The following is a 13816-nucleotide window of genomic DNA, read 5'->3' on the forward strand; positions in this document are numbered from 1 at the left end:
CGGGGAAAAGGGCTGCTTGGATTTTCGTTGGGAGCCAGCCCTTCGTTGGTAGATTTTGTTTGCAAGATCGGATAGACAAGAAATGTTCAGCCTCTTGCATCACTTGCTTCGATTTGTTCTCCTTAACGCGACTCGAGCTATGAAAGATGTTTGGTTGAGACTCTGTCGTAAGCCATAACCACTGCTGGGAGTGGACAGGCTGCTCTGCCCATTTCTGCCAGTATCGGCATGCCGCCACTCTCTCCATGCTGCAAATCAGTAAAGATTCCTTCACATGCGAATCATCTATTTCCCTTTCTTCGCTTCAGCTTCCTCTGCCTTCTGCTTCGCCCGCTTCTCCCGCACACCCACTAATCGAGCCTCGCTTCTCTTTAGCCGTAAAGTTCTGTACGCACCATCTTCAGTGCCTTGGGGCATGTCACTCCTCTTGACTTCCGAGACACCATGTTTGACACCCACGCCACTGTCGATCGGCAGAACAGCACCCACGTGTCTCACAGCATCCTTCGCTCCCTCCAAATCTTCTTTGCTAGAATCCAGCTTCTTATGTTGCCCGCTCTTGCGAGGGAAGAGGATGAGTCGTGCCTTGTAAGCCTTAAGGCGTTCGACGTTTGTCGAAAGAGATTCTGTTGAGAGGTTTTGACGGCGTGGATCGACGGAGATGCCGATGGTTCGAGCGAGTTTGCGAGGGATTCCAGCTTCCTATAACCACGTTATGAGCATCTTACTTCCAATTCATCCCGTAAAGACCTCGCGTTCTGGCACACCTTTAATTCCATCAGAGTGAAACCTCTCCCAGCTCTAAGACGTCGATTGTACTTAAGCGTAGGACATCGAACAACTGGTCGAAGTTTGTCGACAGGACGAGGAGCGACAGCTGAGGCTTTGGCAAGACGCGCTTGTCTTCGTCGTTGTTTGCGGCCAGGCTGTGGAATAGTGCGTTAGGTGGGCCTTGTTGCGAAGCTAATACCTTGGATTGTACCTGGTCAAAGTGGACTCGAACGCGACGCTGCCAGTCTTTGTGGAAGTCTATTTGTGGGGTTAGGAATCAATGCATTCCAGTAGCTGGGGAAATTGCTGGATGTATCCTTACGATTGTTTGGGATCTGCTGGTTGTGCTTGATGGCCTGCAGGTGAAGTCAGAGAGAGCGTATACAGCCACAGGAAGTTACACATCGCTTACCATGGTGAACAGATGGCTATCAGAGGACTTTAGAGATTGCAGCAAATGATCAAGTATTGATTTGGTGCCTGCCAAAATTCAGGTAGACAATAGTGGTGGCTGCTACTAGTATCTAACAAAGCCCTAGTGGCCACAACCCTACATCCTAAAATGGAGAATGACTTGGCACGCCTTCTGAAAACCAAACGTAGGGAGTATTAACTACCAGTAGTACAAGAAAAAACCAGTATGTGGGCTTACAGTCACGAACTCTGGGTGTTTACTTTTTTAGTAAGGTTCTATAATACAGATAAACGACACAGTTCTGTCTGTGATTTTGCTTTTCATTCTCTGGCTATGGACATGTTCATTGGTTTCTGGTCGGTGCTGATGGTTCTGAAAGCCAGGTAAGAGTGTCTGTCAGGCGTCATGAATCCTGATATCAATGACTCATAGTCCTGTGCTTGCCTGCCTGTGAGCAACTTCCATATGATTGAGCACCAACTCCGGGCGCCAACAATATCTACACTTCTATCAGGCCCTTTCATGTACCCCATGTCCCAATGCCCAGACCAACTCCTTCAGCAAGTTTTGTTTTCTTCATGCCATCAGCTTGGCCAAAGCTAGCGTGTCTTTTCCGCTCGATTCCTGCCTTCTTTACCTGTCCAAAAATCTTGGTTTGCAGAGCTTTGCTAGACTTCTCTGCTTTCTCAGGGATTCTAGGGCTGTCTTGGCTTCCAGGGTTTCGACGAAGCATGCTCGCGGCCAAAGAACTTGCCTGGGATTGAGGTAAATCTTCATCTGTCAAAGCCTCTTCGTCCGAAACAGAAATTGTGCTGTCTCTATCACGGTGGTCCCTGCTCTCCTGCAGTCCTGCTAGTTGTGTGCTAGGAGCAGAATTAGGTAGTCGCTGGATTGCACAACCTTTATTTCTGTTATCCATCTCGCCAGCCGTGACCGCGCGCGATTGCACTGGCGTTGTTTGCAGCGAAGACAGAGAGAACGCCCCGCGATTATGGCCCTGACGAAACCCTGTTGAGTGGTCCTTTGTAGGCGTTGCGGGTAGGCTCGCAGCCTCGCTATTCAACATTTGGTCGGCTGCAAGTAAAGCAGCAAAAGGATCTTGGTTGCGACTGCTATCATGTGGACGAGCAGATTCGGCGAATTGGGGTACTGGTTTTCGTTGAGGTGTTGCAAAGTCGTTGCGTGGCGTAAGCGCAAGGTTATGAAAAGCCGGACTTCGTCTCATCTCGTTGAAATGCTCACGATTTTCTCGAATTCTCTTTTTCAGCATCAGGTTCTCCTCATCCACCAATTCAGCTCTGTCCATGAGCTGCTCGATGACTGCCTTCGCATTCCTAAGTCTATGGTCCAGCTCATCCCTCTCTTCCTCCAGATCTTTGCAGGTTCTCGATAAGGCATCAATTTGTGACTGTGCTAAGGGCTGCATGATATTGTGCAGAGCGGCAGAGTGCACACTGCGATTGTGCTGAGCACTTTGCAGGACCTCGACCTCACGACGAGTCATTTGATGCTCGATATCCGCACGCTGTGCTGATTCCTGAGATTCGATTGTGAGAAAATTGTATTGAAGCTTGTAGTGTGCAGCTAACATGCGAGCCTCTGCAACCGCGTGAGAGAGCTCCTGCGCCATCTTTCGAAGCTCGTTATGTTCAGCTTTGGTAATGTCATCTGGTGTTGGTAGGGGTTGGTCGGTTCCTGTTTTGATTGTGGTTGGGGGGGATTGTGGAAAGAGAGTTCTTTGTGCAGACTTGGATTGTGTGGTCGCAGGGTTTGTTCTCAGTGGTTGTGTTGAGGGAGGCGGTGTCATTTCTGCACTATTGGAGGTATGGATAGGTTGAGGTGGCGGCGTAGACGGGACCACGATATCCGGCATTGCGGACAGATGCTTTGAGTCTGGGCTTATCGCAGCCATTCTGAAGTAATTTCGTTGCGTGTTTTAAGAACTTTGCTGATATGTCGTGAACACCCTGGTACTATCTGACCTCACTCTCCGCTTACCAGGTGAGCAGTTTATGAAAGTTACAGGATACTTTGAGAGTATAGCTGCACCTCAGGGGATCTTTCCTTGCAATTTCCCGTTCAAGAAGCCCTGTATTTAAGGCTGCTTCGCGAGTATGCCTGCTGATTCACCCAGATTCAGCGTTGTCAGGATGCCGATCTGGATCGACAAATGCAGGACACTCTAACGTGGTAATGGTGAAATTTGTGGAAGACGATATATGCTGTTCCGAAATTGACAAAGCTGTCAGACACAGCTTCATTGGTATTGATTGCGGATACAATCGTCTCGGACAATCCAGTGTGATCACTGCTGCGTCTCCATAGAGGTTGGTCACGAGAAAGGCTGTGGCTGGGTCTTGAAATCGCGGTCGCGGTTCTCTAGCATTTGGTTTCACACCAGTGGGCGAGGGGCCATGAATGTCGGTCCGAAGTTGAGCCGAACCTCCGGCGCCTGGGCATTGTTTTGGTGACAACAGACCAGAACTACCAGGGTGATGGATATCATTGTGTGATAGTACCTCCTTTGTAGAAGCGATCACAAAGACCGGAGGGTATAGATTGAACCGAATGGTTCGTCTACGGAGCGTGAACGAAACATGTTTCTTTGATAAAAACATATCATGAATTGCAGTATGGAGCAACGTCCCAAGCCAGCTACCAGTATTCCTCGTTTGTCAAGACTCCCCGTTCTCTCCGGGTCAGTCAAAAAATCAGTGGGCACTACTACTAGGAAAGGTGTCATACCACTGGTGGCGAAGGATGTGCCCAATGCAAAAAAGCCTGCACAACAAAGCCAACAACACACCGGTAATACTGCACGAACAGAGTTGACTTCAGGCAGTGGTGGAAACCAAATTGCTGTTTCAGAACAAGAAGCTGGCGACAGATTGGGGTTCCCAAAATGCCTGGTAACGTCGAGCGGGGACCTTCACGATGCACCTAAAGACATCTCGTCTCATGATGCACTGTTGTATGAGACTGATGAAAGAGCCCTGGCCACCAAGACTGATCCTACACCTGCTCAGCCAGAGACGCCTCGAGCAAAGCGGAAGCCAAGACCATCTCTATCAGATAGGACTGTAGAGACTCTTTCACAGATATCGCCTTCACCCTCTTCAACTAGACGAAAATCGAGCTTCTTCAATGTAGAGAGCACAAGTCCCATGCGGCCTCCTCTTCGGCCAGCCTCTGCAATGGGTGCTTCGAGATCTCGACCTTCATCACCAAACAAACCGCCTCCGGTGCCCTCTATACCTCCGTCTTTTGTTGCAAAACCAAACATTCAACCACTGACTAGCAGACAGTCGCTGACTCAGCCAGCGAGGCCATCTCCTGCGCCTCCAGCCGATAAAGTGGCAAACCAACCAAAAAAGCCACTTGATGCGAGCCTTAAGTCAAATAGAGAGCGTATGTTCTCCAAGCCAGCGCCTACGACTCGCCAGGTCCACGGTGCTCAGCAAAGGCAGTCCTCGTCAAAACCGCTCTCCAACAAGCCTGTCACTGTAAGACAGCCTCGTCATACCAAACCGATGGAAGCTTCCAAGGCCATAGAAAAAAAGCCAACAACTTCGACACCAACAACGACATCCCTGAGCTCTTACAGCTCTCGGCGATCTTCGATGCAATCATTGCAATCTTCGTCAACCGAGGTGGAAACAAATGCCAATCTACCACGTAAAAACTTCTCCAAATCCTCGGCAGCTCTTCGTGGCGCTATTATCAAGGCAAAGCAAGAGGCGGCTAATCGCAAAGCCTCTGCAGATCGTGCCAGTAAATACCCTGGCAGTTTTTACGATATCCCATCTGAAGTCGAATCAGGAGATGTTGCTCTTGAGCCTAAGGTGAATGGCGAAATTCTAAGGCAACGAATTAGGGCAGCTTTACTAAGTGGTCACCTGCTCTTGCCGGCCATGGAGTTAACGTCTGTTCCTAGCGAGATCGAGCATATGTACGATGCCTCTGAGCAATTCCATGTCGCTTGGTCCGAATGTGTTGATCTTACCAAATTTGTCGCGGCGGACAACAAGTTCGAAAGTCTAAATGAAAGCTTGTTCCCAGACGCCACAAATGACGAGCTGGAGTGCGGCGAAGGTGTGGACCAGAATGGTCAATTCAGAGGGTTGGAGGTGCTTGACCTGCATCACAACCAATTGAGAGTGCTACCACTTGGTTTGAGGAGGCTTCAAAAGTTACGTTCCCTCAACTTGTCTGGGAACAAGCTTGGAGAGCTAGCTTTGGACATTATCTGTCAAATTGGCAATAGCTTGACTGATCTGAGAATGTCCGAAAATGAACTATCTGGAACACTTCCCGAGAAGCTCAAGAATTTGTCGAACCTTCAAGCTCTCGACTTACATGGGAATGGAATCTCTGAATTTCCAGGAGGCCTACAGGAACTAACTCACCTCAAGACTCTGAATTTGGCCAAGAACAAATTGTCTGGTGTACCATGCGAAATTCTAGCCAACTCGACCTTGGTAGAGTTGAACTTATCAGGAAATCGTCTGTCTGGCTCCTTTTTCCCGCCACAGATCTTGTCAGCGCCAAGATCTCTGAAGCTGCTGGATGTGTCCAACAATGCGCTGGATGCTGTTGGTACGGCTGAAGTTGAACTGCTCAATGTTCAGACGTTGAACTTGAATGGCAACCGAATCAAAGTGCTCCCTGATATATCATCCTGGAAAGAACTTCTTACTTTCACCGTTGCAGAGAACCTGCTCTGTGAGGTACCATCCGGTCTTGTGATGCTTCGGAAATTGAGGAATGCTGATCTGTCAAACAATAACATCACCAAGCTCGACGATGGCATTGCATTGATGGAAGGTCTCACTTCGATCAATTTGGCAGGAAATCCTCTTTGTGAGCGAAAATACCTGACATTGTCAACGGATGGTCTCAAAGCGGATTTGCGAAAACGGTTTCTTGTATCTGAAGGTCCTGTGGAGACAGATGTGGGACCGTCAATATCGAAACCAAGCAGCGGAGGTATCCTTGATTTGTCTTCCAAATCTATGTCCAACAGTCAGTTGCCCACCCAGCACCTTGATAGCTCGGTGTTTGAACTTCGCCTCCATCACAACAACTTGAACACCATTCCGGCGTCCTTCCTCACTCATAATTCGATGTCTGATATCCTAAAGTCGCTGGATCTATCGCACAACCCATTACAAGCTCCTCACTTGACCTCAACCCTGTGTCTTCCTCAACTGAAGGATCTGTCTCTCGCTTCCTGCCGTCTCAAGAGCCTTGATGATCTGACTGTCCATCTTTCTGCTCCCAGCCTGACAACGCTAAATCTTTCAATAAACCAACTTTCCGGCAGCCTTCCACGACTTCGTACATACTTCCCGAGCCTCACAACTCTCTTCGTAGCCGACAACCGCTATAGTGTGCTCGAAGTCTCCGCCGTTCAAGGCCTGGCCACTCTCGACATACGCAACAACGATATCGGCCACCTGGAGCCGAAGCTGGGTCTTTTAGGCGGGAAAGCTGGTCTTAAGTTCCTAGAAGTCAGTGGAAATAGATTCAGAGTGCCGAGATGGGATGTCCTTAACAAAGGGACGGAGGCCGTGCTAAGATATCTGAAAGGACGGGTGCCCTTGGGGGAACTGGGAGATGACATCGCGGTGGGCGGCGAGGATGATTAGGTTTGGATCGTGTTTGTACTTGGTGGATGGTTGGGGCTGATTTTATAGCGGAGGCCTGGAACCTCATCTTCATGGCGAGCCAATAATCCTGTATGTTTAGCATCCCAGGCAGTCAGCATTGATGAAAGTGACGTGGTATGATGGTACGACAGTAATTCGATAGCGACTTTGGTTGCTCTTCGAGAGGGTGGAATAAAGCTTCGTGGCTTTTCGTTCCTTTTTGGTCAGATACTTTCCACGCAGGCCGCGGCAGCAACCAGCAGCATTGAACATCAGAAGTCACGTTGTGCGACCCTGCAAGCTGGGAAAGTAACCTCTGCCTGACATTTCCAGTCTATGAAGTAGAGATACCTATGCAGTTTTGTGCGGAGTCTGTTGATGACATTCTCCCGTTCGACGTGGTCAAACTTCCCTACGCCACAGGCTAATGCAATAATCGCATTCGACATCTACTCCGTACATCGCAATCAATTAGATACCAATCCATCCCCAAATGCTCAGCTGCTGAAAACTTCATTTCATGAGATTATCCATCATCCTCAGCGAACACTATCTTGCTGTGATTGCAGCCATCCATTTTTGCTCATCTTTGCTAGATGAACAATCAGACCTCGATCAACAGCGATGGTCGTTGGAGGTAACTTACCGATCAAAATTTAACAACATTCCCAGTACCGGTATCAGCTGTTTCTGATGGCCTTTGTCCTTCTGCTCCAGGAACTGCAAAAGTACATTCTTCAGATACACATAATCAACGGGAGAAGCGTTTGCACCCGTAGGGGTAGAACTGCGGCTAGCGGGTAATCGGTCCCGAATGTTTGGTACTGGAGACCCAATCACACTGTTATTGCGAGCGTTGGGGCCGGTCGAGTCAAGCGACGAGCGAGATGACTTAACTTCTGATTCAAAGCCTGTTGGAGGTCGTATGCTCCCTTTGCGCTGCTGTTGAGAGCCTTTCAGCTCGTCTGTCAGCGCCTTGTTGGCCTTTTGCAAACGTTCCACTCTCTCCTGAACATCTTCTAATGAACGTTTCATGTCCGTTTTCTGCCGTTCAAATTCCATGCCTTCCCTTTCTCGTTGGTCTAAGGCTTCTCTTAATTGCTGTATCGCCGCTTGGGCCTCGCCAACCTCTGCTAGACTCTTATTCTGAATGGCTTCGAGCTCATCCCTTCTGTGCTTGAGGTTTTTCTGCGAGCGTTCCAGCTCCTCTTTCTCCTCTTCGACCACTTTCAAGGATCTGGTGGCCTCCCTGGTCTTATTCCGCAAGTCTTCAATTTCTCGCGCCATTCGCCGATTGCTCGTTGATGCTTCGTCTTCTACTCTATCCCGCTCCTCAATGGCAGTCTCCATCCTCTGTTTCATCTCCCGGATCTTGGTAGCCGTTCGTCCTTCAGCATCTGCCAGAAGACGCCTCATGGTTTCTCCCTCGCGGCTGCGTTCGGAAAGCATCCTTTGTGCTTCTGCAAGCTCTTCCTCGAGACTATCTGCTCTGCTGCTGGCTTCTCGAGCTTGAGTACTGAGCTCTAGCGCCTGTTCTCTCAGGCCAGCCATGATCGCTTGGGTGGACTCGTGCAAGGATGTCTTCAGGCGAACCTCGTCCTTCAAATCTTGAACCTCCTTGACGTGTTTGCTAATCGCATCTTCCAATTCTCGAATACTGCTTAAGGATGCATTGTGATCTGCTCTTGTGTTTGAGAGCTCCTCTAAAGTCTGCTTCTGAGAGCTCATGGCCGCCACTCGCAATGCCTCCGCATTTTGGAGGTCCGATCTTGCTGTCCGAAGGTCCTCCTCTACCTTCATTTTGGTGGTGTTTGCATCAGTGAGACTCTGTCGCAGATCTTTGATGGCGGAGTCCTTCTCCCCAATTTTCCTGCTCAAACTCTTCATATCGGCTTTCAAATCCTCATGGCGGGATTCAAGTCGCCTCAATTCACCAATCTTGTTGTTGAGATCCTCCCGGGCAGGTTTCAATTCTTCCACTTCAGCTCGAAAGCTTCTCAGCTCCGCTTGCGCCTTCGATAGAAGTTCACGCAATTCAGTGATATCCTTGAACCGCGCTGCAGCTAGCTGTTCCGCGGCCGCTAGATCTCTCTGGAAAGCGCCAGACTTTACCTTGAGTTCCGTAAGCTCTGATAGTAGGTCTCGATGCGCATTTTCAGATTCTGCCGAGCTAGTAGCAGAGTGTGCTCTGAGATCCGTGAGCTCTGTCTCGAGATCGGCAATACGTTTTTCGAGCACAGACTTCTCCTTTCTCGCAGCTTTGAGAGCCTCTCGAGCTTCCACATGCCCCTCGCCTTGAAGCAAGAGGTCATCACGAAGTGTCTCAATCTCCTCATTTAATGCGGCTTGATCTTTCAACTTGCTGCATAGGCTATCAATCGTCGCTACCTTTTCCTCCACCTGCTTTTCAAGATCGTTCACTTGCTTTTCGAGATGCTGCGCTGCGTCCAACTGGGGCGGGCTGAGTTTCTGGGCTTCATCTTCAGCCTCGTCTAAGGTCTCTGTGACTTTGGCTGGCGGTTCAAGAATATTCGGCTCAGCACTTGAATCTTGCCTACCCTTGTTTCTCTTCTTTTTCTTCTTGCTTTTCTTGGTGTTATCGTTCGTTGCAACTGCAAGCTCGGTCGGCGCTACAGACTTCTCTTTGCTCTTTTCGGGAGAAACCAATGCTTCATAAAGCTCTGGTCGTGTGATCTTCACCTTTTCGGAGAATTGCCGAAAGGCGGTGGGTGCGTCACCCGATAAGGAAAAATCGTCGCTGTTGACAAAACCAAAATATCTCATTGACGGCAATTCGGCAATCTTCATTTCGAATTCGTCAGTCATTCCAGCCGAGGTCTTGTCATGCGCTTCTTCTTGCATTTCATTATGTGCATTGAGCTCATGCAATTCTTTAATCTCAATTTCCGCTTTCCTCTTGACTTCCTTCAATTCTGTGATTTCCGCCTCCGCTGTCTTCAATTGGGAACGTAGAGATTCCATGATATTATTGAGAATACCAATCTGCTTCTTGCTTGCTGACTCCGACCACGATTGCTGTCCTGGTTGACGTTCAGCTGTGTGGGCTATAGCCAGCGATTCCTCCAGATCCTTTACAGCAGCATCCTTCTGAGCAGCTCTTTCGCGAAGCTCCAGGACATCTCCCTCCAAGGCAGTCATTTGAATTTTTCTTTCTTCTTCGGCCTTCTTCATTGAAGACAAGGTCGTATCCTTCTCCTCTAGTATTACTTTCATATCCGCTAATTGAGTTTCCACACTGGAGCCCTGTTGCTCTATGGCTGCACTAGGCGGCACGCGCGAAGAGATATCCTGCTCGAGTCGATCGATCTTTGCCTGGAGGTCATGTCTCGCCATTTGATGTTTCTCATTTATATCTCGCAACGAATGGAGCTCTTGCGTTGCAGCTTCGAGGCTCTGTACCATACCCTCCGTCGACTCTCTGGTAACAGACAAGTCTCCTTGAAGGGTAGAGATCTGCTTCTTAAGGTCCGTAATCTCGACTTGCCGCTCCTGCAACTCAGCTTGAAGTCGAGGAAGCTCACTGTCGTAAGAAAAGAATTCCTCACCAGGATCTTTCTGTTCCTGTGGAGACTTGACCGCTTTGTTTTTGGGGGAAAATAAGGAGAAGCTAGGTAGGCGAGAAGGCGTAGAAGGAGTGGGAGACTTCAAAGTCGCTGAGGGCTCCGAAGCCACATCGCCAGTTGGCTCCCTTGCATTTGATAAATCGTACGACTGTCGGCCAGAGACCGACGGTTCTGTTGCTGGTTCTGACTTTTCTTCTTGCTGCTTCAAGCTTGAGACTTCGGCTTTCAACGCTTGCGCTTCTCTTTCTGATTCCCCAAGCTTCTTGCGATACTCGTCGCGCTCTGCAGTCACTCGCTTGAGCTCATCCAGGGCCATGTCACTCTTGAGGGTAATTTGATTGAGGTACTCCAGAAGCGCACCGGGATCGTTAATAGATGTGAGAGGTGTGTTCTCGCGCAATGAAGCCTCGAAGGGTTCAATTGTCTGCACTCTCGCATGCGCTATACGATAGGCTTTTAATAGCTCTTGGTATTTGCTCTCAAGTCTTTCCAACTTTCGCAGCTTTACTCGGATTTCGGTAGACATTTCTCCACCGTGCTCAGTAGGCATTGCAGCTTCGTCATTCTTAGGAGCCATCTTTATTTCAGGTGTATTTACAAAGGGCTCCTCTGCTTTTTTTTCTTCCACATCTTTACCGGAGACTTCACCCTTTGGCACGCCATTCCTAGCACTATCATCTCCGAGTACGGAGTCTGAGTCGAACTCGCTGGGATCAGGACCCTTTCCTGTGGATAATTCAGCTCTTTCGCTGGGCTTTGGTCTCTTGGACGGTGATAAGTTGCGTGATACAGATCTACGGCCAGTCGTCGAGCCTGATCGAGAAGGAGACGCTGAAGTAACCGCTGCTCTTTGTCGGGCCTGTTCTTCGGCTATGCGACTGTCAATTGCGCCTTTAAGGCGCTGGCAAATGGTCAGTCTGGTACATTGTTGTGGAAGAATTGGGGTAACCAACCTGGAACATATCCAGTGTTGCAGATTTCTCGTTCGGTAGCAACAGGGTATATTCACATTAAAAGTGAGAGGTATACATAGCTGTAGCGCCGAATGCCTGGGAGACCGCAACGGATTCCGAAGGGCTGTTTTTGAAGTGCCAAGCTTCATTGACCTTCAGTTCGGGGCCAAATTCGCATCTTAGCTGATGAGTTTGCAGTGCTTACCTATATCTTATGTTGTGCACATGATCCCAATACAAGGTGTTGACGCGTCCAAATAGGTCTTCGGTAAGTACATATCACTATGTAAACTAAGGCGAAGGGCAGATACCGAAGTATCGCGAATCGCATTGCGCTGGGTACGATAGAGAGTCGAGCTTTCCCATTTCGCGATATAGGATTCTTTCGACAGCTCTGCTCATGCGAAGCAAAACTTATTATAATATTGGCTAGCACTAGTACCTCTCAGCGCCTTTCAGCTACATGCTAAGCTATCACAGTATGGCTGATTATGTTTCGGTACCAAATTCTCTTCGCTACCTGATTTTCCTCGTTTAGCCATCGATTCCACAGACCGCCATGACCACAGTCTTTGAAAGCTGTAACTGGTTCTCGATCGGTGAGATCTCGGTAGCGCTTCATGATTCGCGGAGAAAGACATCAAGGCCACGATTAAGCCGGAGCATCTCCTTGAATCTGCAACTGAGAGGTTGTCGATGGGTGGGAGGAGTTTGACTTTGAGGGTCTGACATTTCTCCAACACCACCATTAAAAATTCTGCCGCTCCCCTTTTCAAATTTTGGTTGGCGCATTCCTTACATCTTCATTTCAGGACAACATGTGCACCTCTGGCTGCTAGGTAGTTCTCAGCAACACCTTGAGGCAACGTTCTCACCACCCCGAAAACCTCTTTGTCGTGGTATCGCAACCGTGACTTCGGGTCCGTGTATCTGGATGGCAATCCTGTAATGTCGCAGTAATGCTTTGAATGGGCAGGATGGAGGGAGGGAGCACTCTCGATGTTGGTGTAGGTGACGGCAGGTCCCACTGGCAAAGCGTTGCGCTGTAGATTTTTCTCTAGGACAAGGGTCGAGAGATTTTGTGCGGCTTGGGCTATGTTGGGCTGTTTCGTACTGCCATTTGTATTGACAGGAGTCATTGCCCCGCCCGTATTCGTTCCTGTAGCTGGGAATGGTGTGCTAGCTCCAGACCCGTTTTGTGATGCGAGGACTGAAGCCTCCTTGCGTTGGCTCTCGGATATGATTTGCTTAACATTCTTGTTGCGCCGTTGCGAAGGCTTCCAATTTCGGTTGCGGATGCGCTCTCGTTGAGCGGTAATATCGATTTGATCAAGTAATTGTTGGTGAGAGTCATCGGAGGGTTGAGGAGTAGACAGTGCCATACTAGGCTTTTCTTCCGGTAGTGATTCTCGAGGTGGTGCAGCAAGAGCAGTCAATGGGTTTGCCAGACAGCGAGGTGCGATGCCTATCAAAGAGGCACTGCATAAATTATGGCAGGACACTCTCCATCAAACAGATTCACTCACTATCAAGGGCCAATAGCTAACTTAGTACTTATGTGCTATGGTTCGCAACACCAAGCTAAAATTCCCTGGCCAATCGGAGTGGGCATAGCTCCGCATTCAAGCTTCATGTTCTATTCAGTGTTTCCATACTACAGCCCGTCACATCAAAGAACCCGTGAGTTACAAGACCAGGACTATTACAGGATTGACACATATCCCAGGAGATGGTCAGTTCTATATACTATCACCGCTCTCATGATCTAATGGTATCAATAGGAGTCACCTCATGAGCACCAGCAAAACCTGCTATTGTCACGGATCATAACAAACATAGTTTGAGCAACCAACAACAAATCTTCGCATGGGATACTGAAGTTCGTCACAGGAAAAGTTGAACGGGGCTGTCATGGTTATGAATAAGAGTCTTCAGGTTTGCACATTTCGCTCCTTGCAACTCTTTATCATCCTCATCCAACTCCAGGAAGTCAATATTCAAAACATGAACGTAGAGCTCGTGGCTCAAATGTTCAAAAACTATCAGTCAAATGTTCTGTTCCATCTCGAAGGTATGTTAGAAGCAATTGAGGATACAATATCCTACTGACTATTCACGCAGCCACAAACAATCTACAGGAACCTTTGTAAACCATCACGTTTGACTAGGTTAAGGAAATATCTGCTCTGCATTAGGAAAACTCAAAAAGTGCAAGCATCATTTGCAGGTTCTGAACAGTCGGCCGGTGATTATGGATGTCTACTGAAGCGGCGTGAACATGTAGCACCATGCTTTAATGCTTGAATAAGGTTGGCAATACACTGTCCAAAAAGGCATAGAATCAGAGGGAGAAGAGTGAGAGAATCTGAAGACCAATGTCAAACTGTAGTATGCCTTGTAGATCAACGTATTGATGAAATGTAGCACAAACTGGTTACTGTGCGT

At 48.6% G+C, this 13816-nt stretch overlaps 4 protein-coding genes across 4 annotated transcripts; 1 reads left to right on the plus strand and 3 right to left on the minus strand.

Moving 5' to 3' along the window:
* Positions 1-285: 285 nt before the first annotated feature.
* On the minus strand, positions 286-3098 carry EPUS_03211 (uncharacterized protein; the record flags this gene model as incomplete). Its single annotated transcript, XM_007789641.1, has 5 exons — positions 286-702; positions 833-1029; positions 1094-1127; positions 1184-1251; positions 1715-3098. 5 exons carry the CDS (start codon positions 3096-3098, stop codon positions 286-288), a joined length of 2100 nt encoding a protein of 699 aa, XP_007787831.1.
* A 721-nt stretch (positions 3099-3819) lies between these two features.
* On the plus strand, positions 3820-6834 carry EPUS_03212 (uncharacterized protein; the record flags this gene model as incomplete). The annotated part of the gene is made up of 1 exon (XM_007789642.1): positions 3820-6834. One exon carries the CDS (start codon positions 3820-3822, stop codon positions 6832-6834), a length of 3015 nt encoding a protein of 1004 aa, XP_007787832.1.
* A 549-nt stretch (positions 6835-7383) lies between these two features.
* Positions 7384-11380, minus strand: EPUS_03213 (uncharacterized protein; the record flags this gene model as incomplete). Its single annotated transcript, XM_007789643.1, has 3 exons — positions 7384-7426; positions 7481-11319; positions 11372-11380. The coding sequence occupies 3 exons, from the start codon at positions 11378-11380 to the stop codon at positions 7384-7386; spliced, it is 3891 nt and encodes a 1296-aa protein (XP_007787833.1).
* A 794-nt stretch (positions 11381-12174) lies between these two features.
* Positions 12175-13164, minus strand: EPUS_03214 (uncharacterized protein; the record flags this gene model as incomplete). The annotated part of the gene is made up of 2 exons (XM_007789644.1): positions 12175-12850; positions 13160-13164. 2 exons carry the CDS (start codon positions 13162-13164, stop codon positions 12175-12177), a joined length of 681 nt encoding a protein of 226 aa, XP_007787834.1.
* Positions 13165-13816: the final 652 nt, after the last annotated feature.

The sequence above is a fragment of the Endocarpon pusillum genome (genome assembly GCF_000464535.1).
Source record: "Endocarpon pusillum Z07020 unplaced genomic scaffold scaffold1275, whole genome shotgun sequence".
Classification (NCBI taxonomy): domain Eukaryota; kingdom Fungi; phylum Ascomycota; class Eurotiomycetes; order Verrucariales; family Verrucariaceae; genus Endocarpon; species Endocarpon pusillum.